The following is a 21822-nucleotide window of genomic DNA, read 5'->3' as shown; positions in this document are numbered from 1 at the left end:
CCGCAGCTTCCACGGAGAACCGTTTCAGTAGGCTTCAGAAGTTAACGAAGCCTCCGATGTATTTATCGATGACAGTTCCTGTAAATCAGCAAATCTTTAGATCTCTGTGTGCCTTGTAGCCTATCCTCTACTCAGCAGACTTTTCACACATGAAACTGCAGGAAAAGATAATCACAGTAACTGTCTTTAAACCAAAAAACAAATAGAATTATCCTTAGGGAGCTGGTTAAATTACAAGCTTTTCAACAGGAATGCAGATAGCCATTTAAAAGAATGTTAGCTTTCTACTAAGAATTATATATATTGATTCTACTTGTAAACTACATCTAGACATACGCGTGATTATGCTCACCTCTGTTTTGAGGGTTACCTCCTGCAAGAACATGGTCACCAGGAATCAAGGAACCACTCATGAAATATTTTACATTTTGTACATTTAGTTTTTAGAAACTTTAAAAAAAAAGCTTCTGTAAACTTTCCAAGTAATGAGTTCCTGAATGCTCACTTCAGTGCTTTCCAATCAAGCCACTGACATGACTTGGGCATGATTTTAAATGTTCAGAAACATTTTGAGCCACTTACAGAATTAGCATACATGAGCCAGGCACATCTCAAATTGTGAGGTTATTTTTCTAAAGCAGTGTTATTCTCAGCTTAGAAACTTAAAATCTCTTAGAGAACAGAATGAAAATCAGAGGTCTCAAAAACAAAGGACAGAGAACCCGTTAAGTCTGTCTCATGAGTCTTACAATTCCTAAATAGACCATTACATTTCAATTTTAGCTGCAGCTTAACATTTGATGCACTAGGAACCGTTTTAACATTTTCATTTAATCATTCGCATTGTGAAGTAGGTTTTGACCCTGTCAGGATGGACCAAAGGCAAGGTTCTTACCACCAGCAGCTGGCAGAGCCAGGCGACTAATGGCAACCCAATCCTACCATCTTCATTACCCCAAATATTTATCACCTAAAACCACAAAATGCTGCAAATTAGTTTTCACTTTATGACCAGTGAAAAACTCATGGCTGGATGTATATGCCATTAGAACATAAATGCTAAGCAGCATCAAAAAGATGTTTGAAAATTGGCGCCATGGCTTAACAGGCTAAGGTATTTGGGGCACCAGTTTATGTCCTGGCTGCTCCACCTCAGATCCAGCTCTCCCTGCTGATGCACCTGGGAAAGCACCCACATCAGCCCCGACAGCAGTGCAGTTACCAAGACATTAAATCTCTGTCCCTATGTAACTCTTTAATCTTTTCTAAAAAAAAAAAAAGAAAAAAAATTGAGTTAATTGGTTTTGCTATTTCTGCTAATGTACTACTTCCTTTAGCAAAACTTTTGACTAGTACTTCCTGTTTTAAATAACCCTTACAAACTATTTATTCCAAATATGGCATGAGCTACTGAAGCCTCTTACAATTGCCTAAGAATTGTTTTAAAAAAATCTTGATGGGCAACCAATATTGTCAAGCTTAACTGTAAAACTGCCAGCATACAAAATCACAAAGTGAGCCAACAGATCGAGTTCTAATCACTTAAAATAGTTAATAGAAGAAACTACTTCCTCAAACAAGCATTACTAAAGTTAACTGCCTTCCTCTAATAACCACAAATTCCAGTTTAAATTTAAATTAGTATTACAACCTCCCCAAGTTTTCTTAGGTCTGTATCCCACAGTTCTAAAGCTTAAAACCAAATTGATTTTAAAAATAACTCCAAAATCTATTAGTACTCTACACCTTTAAAATCTAATCTTGCTACTAATGATTTTCCCAAACCAACTGTGTCTAACAACTACTAGAGTACAAAAGTTCCCATGGTTCTGGTGTATACTTTAACACAGAAAGACAAAGACAAAAGTCATAACATACATAATTTTATTACAAAAATTTTTAAAAAAAAAAAACAATGCAACATCCTAAAAAAAAAAAATTCTATTAATACTAATCGCTACAAGTTTGCTGTGCTACCATACAAAAGAAATTAAAGAAACCATTAAATATTTAGGAACATTCAACATCAGAAGCTTTAAAAATCTAACTATGTAGTAGCCCCTCAAATAGCTACAACCTGCATTAAAAAAAAAAAGTATTTTCTCTACAAAGAATCTTATCAGCTATACAAAAATCTGTACAGTTTTTATACTGAAGCTAATATTGAGCTGCACTTGAATTCACATTCTTAGCAAAACAATTGCCTGAGCACACACGCACATTCCACACACATCATTACAAGAGAGCCATTTATTCTTCATCTTCATCCTCTTCCTCCTCATCTTCATCTTCTTCCTCCTCTTCTTCTTCCTCCTCATCTTCTGGTTCACTCTTCTTCTTTGAGCCGGTAGGCCTACCAGGACCCTTCTTTCCTGCTTCACTCTTGCCCTTGGCACGGTATGCAGCAATATCCTGAAATAGCAATAAATAAATAAAATCAGCATCCGGTGTCATTACTCAACTGTGAAAACCACTTATTTGTAAACACCCTGCAATTATTGACCAATAACTCTGGTAACGATAAAAGTATTCACAGCCTACACGAGTTTCAAGACACTCCTTACAGACTCTAGAAAATTACTAATGAGGTAAAGTGAAGGGGGCTGTGTTAAATCAATGTCAGTATTTTTACTATCATTACAGAAGTCCCCTTTCCCAATGTTACGCCCACCTATATATAGGTGGGCCTTTTAAATTTAAATTTCCATTTAAATTTAGGTAAAAAATGAGTTTTCCTGAAAGACTAGGAAACTAGTGCCACAAACACCAAATTCAGTCGAGAAAAGTTTCAGTCAAGAAAGTTTCAATTAGTTACTCAATCTTACCATTTTCACTAAATCTTTTCAAAGTGTGGAGGACAACCATTTTTAAGACCACCTAAGTTTCTCAAAATTTTACAATTCACGTCTAACAACCATTACAAAACACCTGATTTTAACAAAGGCTTTTAAAACGCACAGGATGCAACGTACCTTTTCATACTTCTCCTTTAGCTTAGCTGCCTTCTGTTCGTAGGGCTGTTTATCTTTGGCTGACTGTTCAGACCACATCTCACCCAATTTCTTTGCAGTATCCCCAATGGACAGCCCTGGGTGTTCGCTTTTGATCTTTGGGCGATGTTCAGAGCAAAACAGGAAGAAGGCAGATCTGAAAGGAAGTAACTGAGTTAATACACCGAAGGCACAAGCCAGAGGGCAAGTGAGTCGTTGCAAGTCAACTTACGGCGGTCTCTTGGGAGCATTGGGATCTTTTTTCTTTCCCTTCTTGTCGCCTTTGGGGGGGACGTAATTTTTCATCTCCCGGTCATAGCGCGCTTTATCGCTTTTGGCCATGTCTTCAAACTTGGACTTCTCCTTGGCAGACATGGTCTAGGGCCAACAAGCGAGCGGTGAGAACACGCCAGGACGCTGAGCTCTAACCCGGAGTTCCCAGCACGGTGGCTGCAGCAGCTAAAGCCTAGCAGTCCGCCTACAACCCCACACGAGGATGGGCGCGAGCAGCACGGGCCGACCTGAAGCCTCCCAGGTCCCCGGGCGCTCTCCCAGCCGCACACCTCACCTTCCATCTCTCCGAGCATTTCTTCGAGAACTCGGCGAAGTTGACCGAGGAGTCCGGATGCTTCTTCTTGTGCTCCTCCCGGCACGTCTGCACGAAGAAGGCGTAGGAGGACATCTTGCCCCTCGGCTTGTTGGGGTCTCCTTTACCCATGACGACGGAACGGCGGCCACCTGGGGGGCAGGGGGGTCGGAGGGTCGGCGCGCCGCCCGCCGCTTCCCGCCCACAGCCGCCCCGAGCCCCGCGCCCGTCCCAGCCCCGCACCGCCCCGCGCCCGTCCCAGCCCCGCACCGCCCCGAGCCCCGCGCCCGTCCCAGCCCCGCACCGCCCCGAGCCCCGCGCCCGTCCCAGCCCCGCACCGCACCGCCCCGAGCCCCGCACCGCCCAGAGCCCCGCGAAGCCCGGAGTCCCAACCCGCCCCGAGCCGCCCTCACAGGCCCTGCGCTCACACCAATGTCCCCCGGCTTCCACGTCGCGAGTCCCAGTCGCCCGTCTCCTCGCGACTGGCACAGAGCCGGCCGCCGTACCCGCCCGCTCGCCCGCGCTCCACAGCCCCAAGCCCCCTCACGGCGCCCGCGACCCAAATTCTCTCTCGTCACGGGGTCGAACCCGGAGAACCACCACACCCAGGCCGAGGGAAGGGCTCCCGACGGTAGGAAGGCCCCCACACGCCGCGAGGCCGGAGGGAAGCCTTGCCTGCTGCGAGTTTTTCCTCACGAGTCCCGCGCAGCGACGCTTCCCGCCCCGGGCTCCGGCGTGAACTGGTTTCTCGCCAACGCAATCCCCAGCCTCTTGTTTTGCAGACTTCTCCGCGCCACGGCAACTTGACGAGCCCGGCCACAGGCCACGCCTCCGCCTCTCTGATTGGCTCCGGCCATTATTCAAACTCACGGAGTCCCCGCCCCTTCGCCACGACGGCTTCCGATTGGCCAGTCTCTCGCCAGGCCCGCCCCCCCAGTCTCAGCCTAGCAGGTTCGGTGGGTCGTTCAGGTCGTTAACTCCCAGACCCGTTAGAACCGGTCTGAGGAGGAATGTACTGCTCGGCCCTGATTGGCGGCGGGGAGAGGGTTTGAAAAATGGCGGGCCTGACGCTGACTGGCTGAGACCGTCAACTGGGGGAGTGGTTGGCCCGAAAGGGAAAGCACCGCCAGATTTAAAAATACGAAGTCTGGGACTGGCGAGGCGGGAGGCGGGAGGCGGGAGACGGGAGGCGGGGCGCGGGGCTCAGCTTGCGGGAGCTGAGGTAGCCGCAGCGGCCCGCCCTGCCTCTCGGACTCCTGTTGCGGCCGTCTCACGGGAAAGCTGTAACCGCTCGGCTCTGAGCCCCCCGGGGTCTCCCCTACACTAGGGAAGCGATGAAAGAGGGGCGGCCGAGGCGTTCACTCTGTGGGCGCCGCGGAGGCAAGGGGAGAAGCCGGAGAGGACGAGGCGGGGAGGGAGGACAGCTCCTCCCCGCTCTCGGGGGGCGTCAGGAAACGGTCGGAACGTGAGGCGCTTCCCGCCGCCGGAGATTTCCCGGAGAAGCCCCTCCTTCCTCTCCCTCTTTGTCTCGGTGCTGAAGTCAACGGGGGTGCGCTGGGGTGGAGGAGCCGGGGGCGGCTGCGAGCGGCCGGCCAGGGTGGGGCCCCCGCCGGCCCAGGACCGAACGCCGCCCGGGCCGAGCCAGCCCCGCGGGGCCCCGGCTGGTCGGGCCCAGCCCGGACCTCAGCACTCACTGCTTCGTCCAAATCGTGTGATCGTTTTTGCAGTCCAGGGGATCCTTGAAAGCAATGGCTGCTCCCCTTCCCCAGCTGCACAGAGTCCTGTAAGCCCCGCTACTTAGGGCGCAGCTCACAGCCCGGGTTAGGCAGCTCCGTGCTGGTGTCTGCTGAGAGCGCACCCAGCTCTCCTGCCTCGCTGCTTACAAGCTTTGAGGCTTCGTGTGCTCTTCAGTATTGTAGTTTTGAGGGCTCCCACACCTCACTACGGACTGTTCCAAATGTTGCCCTGCCGCTTTCAACACATTTTAAACTGGCTTTTTTCGGTAAACTCACTAATTTTATTCTTAATATGTGGTAACCCTATTCCCTAGTACTTCCGAACCAGCAGCTGGATAGATTTACTAACCGTTCCCCAAGATTGTGAATGTATTTATTGCCAGCGAATTATACACTTAAAGGTGTTTAAAATGTCAGCTTTGAGACCACAGGGGAAAAAAGTTAAATATATATATAGTGCCAGTTTTTCAAAAAGGGAAAAAATGTGTTTTCTTATATTTAAGGGTCCCACAATTTTATTAGTTTCAGTCTTTGGTTTCTAACATTCTTGTGTCTGTTGAATGTTTTTTTAATTAGAAAATTACAATTGCAAAGTGTGCTATCAAAGCTCACATCCAAATAAAAAATAAACCAAACGTAATTCAAACAGCAATAAACAATGAAATCACTACATTACACATTTAAAATGTATTTGAAATTTTAAAATACTATGCGAGATAAAACGCCCGTTGCAAAAATGGAAGAATATGTAACTTTGGACATTTATCATGAGCTGCTTGTCCAGTATGCCAAGCATTGAGTTTAGCAGCAGAAATGTAAAAAGGAAAAGTCATGACCTTTGCCCTAGGAGGAGTTAGTGTTCAGAAAGACAAAAATATAAACAGTACAACACAGTCATTGTTCAACTGGTTCACTAACGGGAGCATAAGCCAGTCCCCTCACCCTGGGGGATGCAGGGCAAGCCACTAAAGCAGCGTCGAAGCAGAACGGGAACGAACGATGTTGAGCAGACATGGGGGAAAGCAAGGAAATGCAGAGGTGAAAGGCCTGGATGAGGGCCCGGCTTGTTTGACGATAACCTGGAAGGTCAATATTGCAAGAGTTTAATTAAGCTAAAGATAAGAATGATCTGGACTAGCAGTCTGTGAAGAAATTCAGACTGTTTCCTGTAGGGAAAGGAACCACTGAAAATGTAGAAGAGAAATAGATTTCTACAAAAGATGGCAGTGCCCGTGGCATGACACAAATGAGGTCACCCTCACTGGCCCAGCCCTGGCTGCTGCCGCCATTTGGGCAGTGAAACAGTGAATGAAAGGCCATCTCTCTTTCCCTCTCTGTAACTCTGCATTTCCAAAAAAATAAGTAAATCATTAAATATATATGTATACCCTATATCCATTCTTTGGTTTACAACTTGTAGCTAGGGGCCCAGTGTGGTAGCCTAGTGGCTAAAGTCCTCACCTTACACATGCTGCAATCCCATATGGACACTGGTTCTAATCCTGGGAGCCCAGCGTCCCATCCAGCTCCCTGCTTGTGGCCTGGGAAAGCAGTCAAGGATGGCCCAAAGCCTTGGGAACCTGCACCCATGTGGGATACCTGGAAGAAATTCCTGGTTCCTGGCTTCAGATTGGCACAGCACCTGCCGTTGTGGTCACTTGGGGAGTGAATCATCGGATGGAAGATCTTCCTCTCTGTCTCTCATCCCCTCTGTATATCTACCTTTCCAATAAAAATAAATCTTTTAAATAAAAAAAAAGTAGTTTACATCATGGACTACTTTAAAAAGTTGTCACTAGAGGACCCAGTACGATAGCCTAGTGACTAAATCCTCACCTTGCATGTGCCGGGCATCCCATAAGAGCACCAGTTCGTGTCCCAGATGCTCCACTTCCCATCCAGCTCCCTGTAAGGGGCCTGGGAAAACAGTGGATGATGGTCCAAGGCCTTGGGACCCTGCACCTGCATGGGAGACCTGGAGGAAGCTTCTGGCTCCTGGCTTCAGATCAGTTCAGTTCCACACTCTGCAGCCACTTGGGAAGTGAACCATTGGACTGAAGATATTTCTGTCTCTCCTCTCTGTAAATCTGAATTTCCAACAAAAATAAATTTAAATTTAAAAATGAGTTAGCTAACTTTTTGGCCAGATAATGTCAATATATCACCTCATTTGTTAATCTTGGCCTGAGTTCTACATCTAATAAAACATGTATTTAACAATAGTAAAAAGGAATGATGCTATTTTCTAAAGTTATTCCTATCCTATACTTATGAAATCTGTGGAAGTATCAGTCTCACAGTATTACACAGAAATCATGAATGTTATGCTACTTATTGAAGCTACAATTGTTTACTCAGTTTTTCTAAGAATTTAGGCCTTTTATAATCTGTACTCATTAAACCAGACTGAAAAATACTGATTCAAAGAGATTATCAGTTATATTTTTTTTTGCAAACCTTCCCCTGCAAAACAATAAAATGTATTTTATACAGTTCATGGAAAATAGAATTAAAGATAAAATTATTTTAGGGCCCGGCAGCAGTGGCCTAGCGGCTAGGGTCCTCGCCTTGAACGCACTGAGATCCCATATGGGCGCCGGTTCTGGTCCCGGCAGCTTCACTTCCCATCCAGCTCCCTGCTTGTGGCCTGGGAAAGCAGTCGAGGACGGCCCAGGGCTTTGGGACCCTGCACCTGCATGGGAGACCTGGAAGAAACTCCTGGCTGCTGGCTTCAGATAGGCTCAGCTCCGGCCGTTGCCGTCACTTGGGGAGTGAATCATCGGATGGAAGATCTTCCTCTCTGTCTCTCCTCCTCTCTGTATATCTGACTTTGTAATAAAAAATAAATAAATCTTTAAAAAAAATAAAATTATTTTGATACAAAAAAAAATGTGAAATCCATCCAAACAGGGGCAGGTCTTTTAAAAAATCATGAAAAATGCATATCGTGAAAAAAACTGTGGAGTGGGTAAGCATCTAGGCCAGCTGTGGAAATTCTCACGTACCACACCAAAGTGCTCTGTTAGATGCCTGGCTGTGGCTCTTCACCTTAGCTATCTGCTAATTCAACCAAGGCCCCGGCGCTTGGGCTCCTGACTTCCATCTATGGCGCTGGCCTGGCCCAACCGTTGGAACATTTGGGGGATGAGCCAGGATATGGAAACTCGGGGTATGTGTGTCACTGTTTCTTTATCCCTCAATTTTAAAAAAGTATGTGTATATATACATATAATTTTATATATATATAAAATTTGAAATTCAGAGCTACACAGAGAGAGGAGCGGAGATCTTCCAACCATTGGTTCACACCCACAAGACTGCAAAGCCTAGGGCTGGGCCCACCCAAAGCCAGGAGCCAGGAGCTAGGAGCTCCTTCCAGATCTCCCATGTGGATATATGGGCCCAAACACTTGGCTCATCCTCTGCAGCTTTTTCAGGCGCATTAAGAGGGACCTAGAACAGAAGTGGACCCGTAGGCGTCTCAAACTGGCGCCCATACGGGATGCCAACACTGCAGTGGCTTCACTTGCTCCTCACAGCACCAGCGTCTCTAACTATCATGGATTTCAATGTTTTGCACCAAATCAGACTTATTTTCAATTTCAGTTTTCCATGAACTTTTCAAAGTACCTTTGTAAATTCTTAAAATTGTTACTAATTAATCCATTGATTCATGTTAGCCATATTAAATTACATATTCTATAAAATAATACAATGATTATTGGAGGATTTTTTAGTTCATTAAAAAATTGCTCTTCAGTTTCGCGAAGCTAAATCCTGACTGAAGTTTCACATGTTCAAGTTACTGTGAAGGCAGTGAGGGGAAGGACCAACACCAAGTGCTGTTACGACATCGTTGTGTCTGTGAGTAGGTCCTGCGCTGAGGCCTAACTGTGTACTTCAGAAACTCAACACAGTGATGCAGATCAACCACATATTTTTGAATATCTCATAATGCAAGTTTAGAAAAAACGAAAAACCCTCATTCTGCTGCTTAATATTTTCAGTGACAAATACTAGTAGCTAATTTGTTTTTCCTTTTTAAAAATGATTAAATTTTTTTGTGAATTATGATAAACCAAATGTTCACCAAAAATATTTATTCATAAAAACCTGCACTGCTGCATTTGGAAAAAAGTGGAAAAACAAAATGGAAAAATTATGGTTTTAAATACCTAGGAGATCTGTGGAGGCAATCAGAAAATAACAAGCCAAAAATTCCAACAGATAGAAAACTTTCCAAGGTGTGATGATGATTTTTTGAAGATCTTTTGTGAATCATATATATGGGACTAAGCATTAACCTGAGAAGGATCAGATGGGAAGATTTTGACTAAGGGGAATAAGAATTCGGTTCCAAGAACTAAGCACGATTAGTTGGAAACTAGAGGATCCTTAAATTTAAGCAATGACCTATTTTCAACAGACGAGAGCTGCATCTGAGTTGGTATGGAAGGCAAGAAGCTTCCCACAAAATGAAATCTTCGTAGTGCTTGGCACTCGGTAAACAACAGTCTAGTTGGGGGGAGGAGCCTGCCACCAATTGTGACTGCTTTTCCTGAAATTTGCCAGATCTAGAATATGTCCACACAAGCACAGGGAAGAGCAGCAATGGATTTCCTGTAGTCTTTGAGGGTGAAGGAGACAGTGCACTGAGCCTTAATTAAAACAGCATGCAACAACGTGCAGCAAGAGGGAGCCGCAGGTCCATGGGGTCTTTCCAACACGTTGCACCCAGACTGCACACAGCTCAGCTCCTCCTTGGACTGAGATATCACACCTTCTCCTTAAAGGGTTAACACCTTGAAAGGGTTAATTCTACCTCATATGGCAAAGGCCAAGCCCTCTCTAGTAAAACATGCCATCTTTGCCACATCCTAATAAAATGTGTTGAACACGAATGACAGAATCTAAAAGGAAATCAGAAAAGACAGTACATTTAAAACAGCAACAATTAAGTCTGAATGCTGACTCTTCAGCGAAACTACAAAACACATATCATAGGACCCGGAGCAGTAACCTAGCAGCTAAAGTCCTCGCCTTGAACACCCCGGGATCTCTAATGCTGGCAGCCCCGCTTCCCATCCAGCTCCCTGCTTGTGGCCTGGGAAAGCAGTCGGGGACGGCCCAAAGCCTTGGGACTCTGCACCTGTGTGGGAGACCCAGAAAAGGCTCCTGGCTCCTGATCAACTCAGCTCTGGCTGTGTGGCTGCCTGGGGAGTAAATCAATGGGTGGAACCCGCGCTGGGCTGTGTTAGAGAACTGGCTTAGGTGTGCAGCAATCCATCACAGGTACTACCCAGGGCCAGCCAGGGTTTCTACACAGGCTGACTGGAGTTTTCACACCCTGTGGCCAGGCCACTACTTAGGTTGGCTAGGGCTTTCAAACGTCCAGTTAGCCATAGTGGCTCTCATGCCTTGAGCCATATTCCAGCATCAGTTAGCTAAGGCTGTTATGGCTTCTTATAGCTTCATGGCCCCGGGCCATGAAGACCTGGGTTGACTTGGGCTATTAAACTCCAATTTCTGGGTCCAGAGCAGTAGCCTAGTGGCTAAAGTTCTTGCCTTGCACATGCTGAGATCCCATATTGGCTCTGGTTCTGATCCCAGCAACCCTGCTTCCCATCCAGCTCCCTGCTTGTGGCCTGGGAAAGCAGTTGAGGATGGCCTAAAGTTTGCGGCCTGCACCCATGTGGGAGACCCGGAAGAGGTTCCTGACTCCTGGCTTCGGATTGGTTCAGCTTCAGCCATTGCAGCCACTTGGGGGGGGGGTGAATCATTGGATAGAAGATCTTCCTTTCTTTATCTCTCCTCCTCTCTGTATATCTTTCTAATAAAAATAAAATAAATATTAGAAAAATCCAATTTCTTTCTCCAATTACATACCTGCCCACATCACTAGATCCGTAAAAACTTGAATGAAAATATACAAAACACTTTAATGTGTATGATTGAAAAACCTGCACAGTTGAAGAAAAAAAGTCGACCAATTGGGAATTGAAGAAACAAAAACATAATATGTCCATGCACTGGAATTATTTTCTTAGCAAAAAGGAAGGAATGAAAAAAAAAGGATCAAATATAGTTAATAACATAGCTGAATATTTTTTTATAGATTTGCTTGAATTTATTTTTTATTACAAAGTCAGATATACAGAGAGGAGGAGAGACAGAGAGGAAGATCTTCCGTCTAATGATTCACTCCCCAAGTGAGCCACAACGGGCCGGTGCTGTGCCATTCCGGAGCCAGGAGCCAACAACTTCCAGGTCTCCCACATGGGTGTAGGATTCCAAATCATTGGGCCATCCTCGAATGCTTTCCCAGGCCACAAGCAGGGAGCTGGATGGGAAGCAGGGCTGCCGGCATTAGAACCGGTGCCCATATGGGATCCCGGCAGGTTCAAGGCGAGGACTTTAGCCGCTAGGCCTCCGCGCCGGGCTCACTGAATCTTTAAAACACCGTGCTATAGGAAAGAAGTTAGAACCTGGGTTAGACCTGGTGGTGCAGTGGATTATGCTGTTTCTCGGGGCATCTAATCCCATTTTGGAGGGCTTGTGTGTAGACCCTGCTTCTCTGCTTCTGACCCAGCACCCTGCTAATATGTCTGGAAAGCAGAAGATGACAGTTCAGGTGGCTGAGCTCCTGCCAACTCGAGCCAGGCTGTGATGGAATTCTTGGCCTCCGGCTTCAGTGGTTCAACCTATGACAGGCAACTGGGGCGAAACTGGTGGATGGAACATATCTCTTGTCTCTGTCTCTCCCTGCTCCTTTCAAATACGTAAATGGATGCTCCAAAGAAGCAAGTCAGACACAAAAGCCAACACTGTGAGTCTAAGCTGAATTTCTAGAAAAGAGAAATACAGAAAGCAGAAGGAGCGGTTGGTAGCCTTAGGCTGGGGTGGGAGCGGAGGCTGCAGGGAAGCATGACAGAACCATTCTGAGAAATGAAAATGTTCTAATGTGGTGGTGATGGTGGCACAGCTGTGTAAATTTACTAAAACTCATTGAACCATATACTTAAATATGAGCAAAATATATTACTCATAAAATCATGTCTCAAAAATTTTTTTGAGGCCAAGGACTCGTTTTTCTGTTTGCAAAGCACCACATTCAATGTAATAAAGAATGATTTAGACTTTAAGAAAGATGAAGTAGGGCCCAGTGCCATAGCCTAGCAGCTAAAGTACTCACCTCCCACACACTGGGATTCCATATTGGCACCGGTTCTAATCCCAGCTGCCCGGCTTCCCATCCAGCTCCCTGCTTGTGGCCTGGGAAAGCAGTTGAGGACGGCCCAATGCCTTGGGACCCTGCACCCGCGTGGGAGACTTGGAAGAGGTTCCTGGCTCTTGACTTTAGATCAGCTGAGCTCTGGCTACTTGGGGAGTAAATCAATGAACGGAAGATCTTCCTCTCTGTCTCTCCTTCTCTCACTATATCTGACTTTGTAATAAAAATAAATCTTTAAAAAAGAAGAAAGCTGAAGGATACACTATGAAAATACGGAGATTATTTGAAAAGAAGAAAATAAAATTAATCTATTTTAGGAAATAAGTGTAAGCAGGTATTAAATTGGAACACAACTGTTTTTTGTCTCAGGTTCAGCTGAAAATCTCTTGCTTTCTTACAATAGGAAAATAATTTTTAAAAACTCTTTTGAAAATAGATTTTATCTACTTTTTTCTAGGTGTTTCCAGTTAAAGTAAATTTGTGATATATTAATATTATGTTGATCTGGGCCCGGCCCCATGGCCTAGTGGCTAAAGTCCTCGCCTTGAACGCATCAGGATCCCATATGGGCACCGGTTCTAATCCTGGCAGCTCCACTTCCCATCCAGCTCCCTGCTTGTGGCCTGGGAAAGCAGTCGAGGACAGCCCAATGCATTGGGACCCTGCACCCGCGTGAGAGACCCGGAAGAGGTTCCTGGTTCCTGGCTTCGGATCGGCACGCACCGGCCCGTTGCGGCTCACTTGGGGAGTGAATCATCGGGCTGAAGATCTTTGTCTCTGTCTCTCCTCCTCTCTGTATATCTGACTTTGTAATAAAATAAATAAATCTTTAAAAAAAAATTACGTTGATCTTATACCAAGTTACTGATAACATTTCAAATTCTGGTGCACTCATATCAAGGTAAAATACTTTAAAAAAAAAACACATTTATTTATTTTTATTGGAAAGGCAGATCAGATTTATGGAGAGAGGAGACAGAGACAAAGATCTTCCAACCATTAGTTTACTTCCCACATAGCCACAATGGCCAGAGCTGCGCGGATCCGAAGACAGGAGACCTGCAGGAAGCTCCTGGCTCCTGGCTCCTGGCTTTGGATCAGCTCAGCTGCAACAGCTGGAGCTAAGCCAATCTGAAACCAGGAGCCTGGAGCTTTGTCTGGGTCTCCCACATGGGTGCAGGGTCCCAAGGCTCTGGGCCATTTCAGCTGCTTTTCCTAGGCCACCAGCAGGGAGCTGGATGCAAAGTGCAGCAGCCAGGACATGAACAGTCACCCATGTGGGATCCCAGCACTCACAAAGTGGAATATTAGCCAGTTGAGCCACTGCAATGGGGACCTAAAATAATGTTAATATGGAAAAGATTTAATCAAGCTGTATCTAACCAAATAACCAAAACAAACTTTTCTTATACATGAGTTTCCTGACATCCCACTCAAAATTGTGGATTCGTCTTTAGGATCTAGGATATATGGATTTCAAACATTTTTGCACCAAAATAAACTTAGATTTTAATCCCACTCTCTCCTATACTCTGTTCATGTCATCTTCCACTGCCAGTGCTGTGTCCTACCGCGCATGCACCTCTCTCCACGACTGCATCCCACACTAATAACTCCATAAAAACCTTCACACCTATGGCCTCCAAAATGCCTAACCACATGAAACCTACAGACTAATTTCCTACTTTGCTCCAGATTTATTCTATTGGACATAGAATGATGTACAAATAAATCCACCATGTAAATAAATGTTTCAGATTGGACAAGATTCCCTAGGACGGAATCTAACTGGCATGACTTTGGACATTTCCACACCCATTGAATTCCAGCTGAGAGTCAGGTATTGGAGGAAATAACCTAATGGAAATGCTCACTGGTGCTCTGAGACAAGGATTCCAGCGCAACTACTTTATCTAATGGGTGCAGGAAACACCAGGAGGAGGTGAGAAAGTGAGACAAAGAAGGGAAGGCAGTGAATAAAAGGTGTGGTATCAAGCCAGCTAGTACTGGTAATGACTGGAGTAAAATTCCATGGGAAAACTCTGGAAAAGAATACAATACACAGTCCTTAAAGCTATCCCTTCAGAGGGCTGGGAGAATTGCTCTCCATGTAAGGAATCTTGCCCATCACTGGATGTAGACTGCTGGGTTGAAAGTTTAATCCCCAGGCTCTGAGCGTTCTGCCCAGGTGGTTTCGATAATTCTGAAATGTTGTCTCCTACTTAGGTATAAGGCTAAATATTAAGTACTGCCTAACATTTTTTCATACCAATTATTTTAACAGCCATCACTGTAATTATATATTACTTGTTTTATTATTATAAACAAATATTTATTTTTATATATTATACAAAACTGTAATATATTTGTTTATTAATCTAATATCTGTGTCCTGGACTAGACCACAAGCAGGTAATGTTGTGTATTCTTTTTTTGTTTGTTTGTTTTTGTTTTAAAGATTTATTTATTTTTACTGGCAGAGTTTACAGAGAGGAGAACCACTGGTTCACTGGTTCACTCCCCAGGTGGCTTCTATGGCAAAAGCTAAGCCAACCTAAAACCAGGAGCCAGGAGCCTTTGCCAGGTCTCCCATGCAGGTACAGGGTCCCAAGGCTTTGGGCTGTCCTATACCACTCTCCCAGGCCACAAGCAGGGAGCTGGATGGGAAGTGGAGTAGCCAGGATGTGAACTGGCATCCATTTGAGATCCTGGTGTAGGCAAGGCAAGTATTTAGCTGTTGGGCCATTGTGCCAGGCGGCTTGTTCTCTTTTAACACAGCATTTGGCATGTAAATCTGTCAATTTGAATGAATAGCAGGGAATATTTGAAAGGTATTCTCTAGGACTTTTTTTTTTTTGCCCTTCCATATAAAAGAGGAATATGTGACTCCTGCCAGGAGCCAGGGGCCTCTTTTGGGTCTCCTACTTGGCTATGGGGTCTCAATGTTTTGGGTCATCCTCCACTACCTTCCTAGGTCATAAGCAGTGAGCTGGACCACAAATGGAGCAGCTGGGACACAAATTCTCGCCAATTTGGGTTGCCAGCTCTGCAAGGTAGATGATTAGCCAGTTAAGCTATTGCACCGGCCCTGGAAAAAAATGATTAAATAAAACTTTTTAAAAGGAAATATAAATTGTGGGGCTTATGTAGTGGCTCAACTGGCTACTCAATCACCTGCAAGCCCCTGTGTCCCATATGAATGCTGTCTCATGTCCCAGCTGCTGCCCTTTTTTTTTTTTTAAAGATTTACTTATTTATTGGAAAGGCAGATATACAGCAAGGAGGAAAGACAGAGAGGAAGATCTTGTGTCCTGTGCACTGAGTCACTCCCCAAGCGGCTACAATGGCCCGAACTGAGCCAATCTGAAGCCAGGAGCCGGGAACTTCTTCTGGGTCTCTTATGTAGGTGCAGGGTCCCAAGGCTTTGTGCTGTCCTCAACAGCTTTCCCAGGCCACAGGCAGGGAGCTGGATGGGAAGTGAGGCTGCAGGATTAGAACCAGCACACATATGGGATCCCAGCACATGAAAGGCAAGGACTTTAGCTGCTAGGCTATGGCACTGGGCCCCCTGCTGCTGCACTTCTGATCCAACTGTGCTTGTGGCCTGAGAAAGCAGTGAATGATAGCCTAAAGTTCTTGGGAGGTAGCGCCAGCTTTTGGAGCGCTCTCAAAAGCAAGATGTTGTAAGAACCTAAGCCTGAACTCCAAGTCTCTCTGGCTTCCTATACGGAGAAATCCCTCCCTGTCAGATGTGTTCCCACCACTGCCATGTGCCGTGAGTTGAGGCAGGTGTGGGCAAGCGGGAAGCCTGGCCAGAGCAGACAACCTGGACTTCCAGCCTCCCCAAAACTGAGCTAAATAAACCTCTTTTCTTTGAAAAGGGAACCTATGTTAGATCTATTTTGTTACACCAATGAAACACAAACAAATACAATTATTCTAAGGTAATGATTGGTGAGAAGATAAACATACGGAGCAATGGAACAACAAAAAAGTGCCACCCAGCATCACCGGGTTTATGGCAAAAGTGCTAACAGCAGCACAATGAAAGAGTGTGTTTTTTTTAAACAAATGTTGCTGGGTGAATTGGATATGTGCATAACAATGAAGTTGCACCACTTCGCACCACCCAGAAATATCTGTTTTGGGTGGATTGTGTTCTTGCATGTAAAAGACAAAACAGTGAGGCTTTCCAGAAGATAACCTTTCAGGAGGCAAAACTTCTTAAGCAAGACACAGAGATCACTAACCAATAAGACCGATAGTCTTAATTAAAATACAGAGAATTTGGGGTTGGATTCGTAGCACAACAGGGTGAAGTTGTTCTACTGCTTGTGTTGCCGGCATCCCCTTGGCTGTTGCACTTCCCTTCCTGCTCCCTGCTAATGCACCTGGGAAAGCAGCAGCAGATGGCTCGTAGCTGGCCCCTGGGACCCACATGGAAAACCCAGAGGAAGCTCCTCACTTCCAACTTCAACCTGGACCGGCCCTAGCCTTTGCAGCCATTTAGGGAGTAAACCAGCCGGTGGAAGACCTTTCTCTATCTCCTGCCCCCTATAATCCTGCCTTTCGAATAGAATAAAAATATTTTTTAAAACTAAACAGAAATTTTGTTCATCACATGGCACGATTATGGATATAAAAAAGGCCAAGCCCAGGGCAGGAAAAGATCTTCACAGCTCATATAGCCAACAAATATCCTATAGCCAGAAAATATACGGGATTCCTGCAAATAAATAAGAACTTTTTTTGCATTTATTTGATACAGAGAAACTACTTGTTGCTTAACTACAACAGCCTGGGCTAGACTAGAGCTCAGACTGGGAGCTGCAAAGTCAAACCAGGAAGCTGAAGTCAGGAGCCGGAGCTGGGCATCAAACCCAGATACTCCCTCGGGTATTGAACTGGCCAAACATCTGTTCTCAAAGACACCTTTTTTTTTTTTTTTTTTAATGATCAGAAAGACATGAACAGCCACTTCACAAATAGGATATAGTAATGGCCAATAATAAAGTATGTCCTGCATCAATAATTAGATAAATGCAAGCTAACATGATGAGATACCACTATCCACAACGCATACAATGTATAAAATGGGGCATAGCAATATGGATAGCCCAACTTATTCTTTGCCTTCTTTTTCTTAGGAGCAAGCTGCCTTCAGGCATCAACATATACTGTGTCTTCACCCCATCTTCTTTTTTAAAGGCCAGTATGAGTATGCCCTTTGTTGGAAAACCTAGCCTCCAGACTGGCACTGTGGTGCAGTGGCTAAAGTCAGAGCCTGCAGTGCCGGCCATCCTGATGGCTGAACTTCCCATTCATCCTTACTAGTGGTCTGGGAAAGCAGCAGAGGGTGGCCCAAGTCCTTTGGCCTCTACACCCACACTGGAGATGCTGAAGAAGCTCCTGGCTCCTTGCTTCAGCCTGGGGATGGAATCAGTGTGTAGAAAACCTTTCTCTTTCTCTCTGCCTTTTAAACAAATAAATCTTCAGGGAAAAAAAAAATGAAAGGAAAACTAGCCTCCCCAATTATACAGTTTAACATCTGGAAGGTCACTTGCCTGCTTAACTGAATAAGTCAATTCTAAGTCAATTCTTTAACAGCTATTTCGTCAATAATAGGATATGCAGCCTCTTCATTTGATGCAGCTTTTGCCTTACTTCCCAATTATTTCATATTATCTACTGGGTCTCCTTAAGCTCTCAATTAATTATTATATTAGCTAAAGCCATCAGGAAATAAGACAAAGAAAGAGGTAGATGAGAAATCAAACAGAGGACTTCAGACTTCTGGAGTGAGCTAGAAGAGTAATTTTAGGCTTCCTGTAGTCCTTCAGCAAGCACAACCCATATGAATCTTGACCTTGGACTATGAGCCTTATATTCCAAAATCTGGCAGATTTTTACAGTTATGCAATTTGCTTTTAACTAAAGGGGTTCCCTGAGGGTATCTTTAAATCTAGGTCATGTAGGTCTTTCAAATTGGTCAGTTACTAAAATTTACAGTAAGAGGCAAATAGCTGTTTGTTAAGGGCTCTGCCAGCTCTAAGCAAGCATGCATTTCACAGCAGAGAGAAAGCCTTTTAAAACAAACAAACAAACAAACAAAAAACAAATGAGCTCCAGAAAACACAGGTGGCCTCCCCACCCTAAATGGAGGCCACACAGGCATGCACCCCTTTCAACTATGCAAACAATATGAAAAGAAAATTTAAAAAATTTTAAAAAGTATGCCCACTAGCTGCTTTTCAAAGTTTGGGTATTTGGCAGGGGATTTCCTTGCTGCATTTTGTAATTTTTCCTTGGTAATTTGTATATATTTTAATGTCACAGATCTGTCTGTTGTTGAAATTTATTACTGAAGTGGCTTCATCTTCCCAATTTATTTGTTCATTAGTCACCTTCCCTTCCCTCATAGCTCTTCAGGTCTCTTTCTTTTTTTTTTTTTATGAACTACACACTACTCATGCTTCTCCCATGTTAAAAGAGACCAAAAAATATTGCAATTTAAACTTTGTAATCACTATAACAATTATGAATGAGCTATTCAACGCATTTTTTATATTTCTGGTACTAACTCTTTGAAATCCCACTGGCATATGCTTAACATGTCTCAAGTCACCTATTAAAGTTAAATTTCATAAAACTTAAGTTTTTATACAACTTTTTTCAAGCATGAAAGTTTTCTTTTTCAAAAAGATTATTTTTTATTGGAAAGTCAGATATACAGAGAGGAAGAGAGACAGGAAGATCTTCCTGTCCAGTGATTCATTCCCCAAGCAGCCGCAACAGATGGAGCTAAGCCGATCCAAAAACAGAAGCCAGGAGCTTTTTCTTGGTCTCCCACGCGGGTGCAGGGTCCCAAACTTTGGGTCGTCCTCAACTGCTTTCCCAGGCCACAAGCAGAGAGCTAAATGTGAAGTGGGGCTGCCGGGATTAGAACAGACATCCATATGGGATTCTGGCACAAGCGAGGCGAGAACTTTAGCCACTAGACTACCACTCTGGGCCCCATAAAAGTTTTCTAATAATTGAGTTCATGCATCAAGTTTTTAAGATTTAAAATAATTGTAATTCAATTAACTATTCAGTTTTTTTTCAGACTCAGTTACCAAATATCATGAGCTAAACACCATATCATACATGGCTACCAGACATCCTACTGCACAGTGCAACTGAAAAAAAAGATACAAAGTACTGACCTAGCATGTCTCCTAGCATCATAATTTATGTAGCATATTTTAATTAGTTTTTCTCTGTCACTGTCTTTTGAAGAAAGAAATACACAGAACTTTCTTAAACAAGTCATTGATGAACTTAGGCCATAACCAGCTAGGTCGACACAAAGCTAACATCCCAAGTGGGCACTGGTTTGAGTGCCACATGCACTGCCTCTCCCTCACCCCCCAGTTCTCTTAAGTGCCTGGGCAAGGAGCAGAGTGCAGCCCAAGTACTTGGGTCTTGTCCCAGGCAGAAGACCTAGGTGAAGCTCCTGGTTCCTTGTTGTGGCTATTTGGCAAATAAGCCAGCTGATGGAAGAGCTCTGTGTTTCCTTCTCTTTCAAACAAACTACACACACACACACATATATATATATATATATATTTTAATAAAATCATTGAGTCAGATCTGAGCACTGAGGGAGCCTGCCTTTCGCTTACAGCGCAGCTAATGTCTACTCCTTAACCAATCAGGGGCCGCCTCAAACAGGCCCATCCTTACTCAATGGTGGCAGGTGTGAATCACAAATGTGCTACCTAAATCCTGACATGTTCCTTCAGTGTCTTGGTGTCTAACGTTTACAAGGGGATGCCAAATCTGTCCCTAGATTTACTCAGTAAGTCTAAAAGCACTTTAAAAAATTACTGCAGGAAATCTATTTTGTACTTGTGTTCAAACAATGGAGTTCTGAGGGCTGGCATTTGGCCTCGCAGTTACCACTTCAGAGGCCCTTCTACCGCCGTTTCAAGTCAGGTCCTGGCCCTGACAATGGACACCATGGAAAGCAGCAATGAGGGCTCGGGTACTTGGGTCCATGCCACCCTTGGGGCCCAGACTGAATTCCTGGCTACTGGTTTTTGCTTGGCCCAACCTCTACTGTTGAGGGAGCATTTCAGAAGGCATCCACTGGATGGAGCGCTCTCTCTCTCCACCTCTGAACTTTTCAAGTATATAAAATATTAAAAAGCAAACAAAACAAACACTGGTTGCTGGTCTTGCATGGTGGCTTAAGCCACCCTCTGAGAAGCAAACACCCCAAATGGCTATGGGTTCCAGACTCGGCTGCTCCGCTTCCCATCCAGCTGCCTGCCAATGTGCCTGGGAAAGCAGCAAAAGATGGCCCAAGTGCAGGGATGCCTGCACCAGCTTGGGAGACCGGTTAGAAGCCACGCCGTTGGGGTCGTTAGGGGGTCAGAACCAGCAGAGAAGCTCTCTCTGTAACTGCCGTTCAAATGCATACACACAGAAATCCTTCCAAAAACCAGTGAGACTGGTAAAGGGTGCCCGGTGACCAGCCACGCCTTTCCTTCTAGCCCACAGGGACGTGCAAGCACACACACGTACGCGCACACACGCACGTACACACCCGCGCGCTCAACAGGCTCCAACAGGAGAATGCGGGGTCTTTCAACGCCTTTGGCAGAGCTAACGTCCGGACGGTTCCAAGGTGCAGGCAAAACGACTGACTTCTCTTTCCTTCAGACGCACTGAAGGAGAAACTGAAAAGGCCGAGTACGGAGGCGTACTGTCAGTCAATAGTTCGACCTCAGGACGCGACATGCTTGTTGCGCCTAACAATAAAACACGGAAGGAGCATGCCCGTTAATCGGATGTCTCAAAGACTGGTCAAGCAGAGGCTGGGGGCCTCCAAGACCTGGTGAGCACAGAGTGACCGAATGAATCCTCCTTGGTTTGTTTTCTAACAGTGCTATTTACCAAAACTGCTTTTGCACGCACGCGAAACGGCTGCGAAACTTTTTTTTTTCCCCCTCCAAACATTCACTTACTCCCTCACCGGCCTTTATGCTTCCCCTCAGAGTCGCCTGACTTCCTCTGAACATCAGCTCTGCGAAATTCCAGAAGCTAAGCACCACCCTACTTGCCGAGAGGGACGGGAGGGTCGAATAACAGCCCGAATCTCCAACCACACACTCCTGTTTTCCCGGTGTTCAAAAAAAAAAAAAAAAAAAGAACCAAAAACGGAGGGAGGCTCCGTCGCGCCGTGCATGTTGGGATTTGTAGTTTGTTCCGCTCGCGAGCCCGCCTGGGTGAGGG

General features: G+C 45.1%; 1 protein-coding gene across 5 annotated transcripts; it reads right to left on the bottom strand.

The window, feature by feature from the left end:
- Window positions 1–1870: 1870 nt before the first annotated feature.
- Window positions 1871–21572, bottom strand: HMGB2 (high mobility group box 2). Of its 5 annotated transcripts, none has more exons than XM_058669989.1 (5): window positions 21555–21572; window positions 3559–3728; window positions 3223–3368; window positions 2973–3147; window positions 1871–2412 (listed from the first exon to the last, which is right to left on the bottom strand). In XM_058669989.1, exons 2-5 carry the CDS (start codon window positions 3706–3708, stop codon window positions 2251–2253), a joined length of 633 nt encoding a protein of 210 aa, XP_058525972.1. In that variant the 5' UTR covers window positions 3709–3728; window positions 21555–21572; the 3' UTR covers window positions 1871–2250. The 5 variants fall into 5 exon arrangements, with proteins under 5 accessions (XP_058525972.1, XP_004579100.1, XP_058525970.1 ...); XM_004579043.3 differs by lacking the exon at window positions 21555–21572 and adding an exon at window positions 4252–4406; XM_058669987.1 differs by lacking the exon at window positions 21555–21572 and adding an exon at window positions 4127–4246 and having other exon boundaries at window positions 3559–3729.
- Window positions 21573–21822: the final 250 nt, after the last annotated feature.

This window comes from Ochotona princeps, chromosome 11 (genome assembly GCF_030435755.1).
Source record: "Ochotona princeps isolate mOchPri1 chromosome 11, mOchPri1.hap1, whole genome shotgun sequence".
Taxonomy (NCBI): Eukaryota; Metazoa; Chordata; class Mammalia; order Lagomorpha; family Ochotonidae; genus Ochotona; species Ochotona princeps.
The sequence above is the reverse complement of the archived record's forward strand: the minus strand, read 5'-3'. Positions and strand labels throughout refer to the sequence as shown.

Excerpts from the sequence above, each read along its gene's own strand:
- HMGB2 (XM_058669989.1), bottom strand. The coding sequence starts at position 3,708 with ATGGGTAAAGGAGACCCCAACAAGCCGAGGGGCAAGATGTCCTCCTAC. Across the intron at positions 3,369-3,558 it reads AATGCTCGGAGAGATGGAAG|ACCATGTCTGCCAAGGAGAA; the intron begins GTGAGGTGTGCG and ends TGTTGGCCCTAG. Across the intron at positions 3,148-3,222 it reads AATGCTCCCAAGAGACCGCC|ATCTGCCTTCTTCCTGTTTT; the intron begins GTAAGTTGACTT and ends ACTTCCTTTCAG.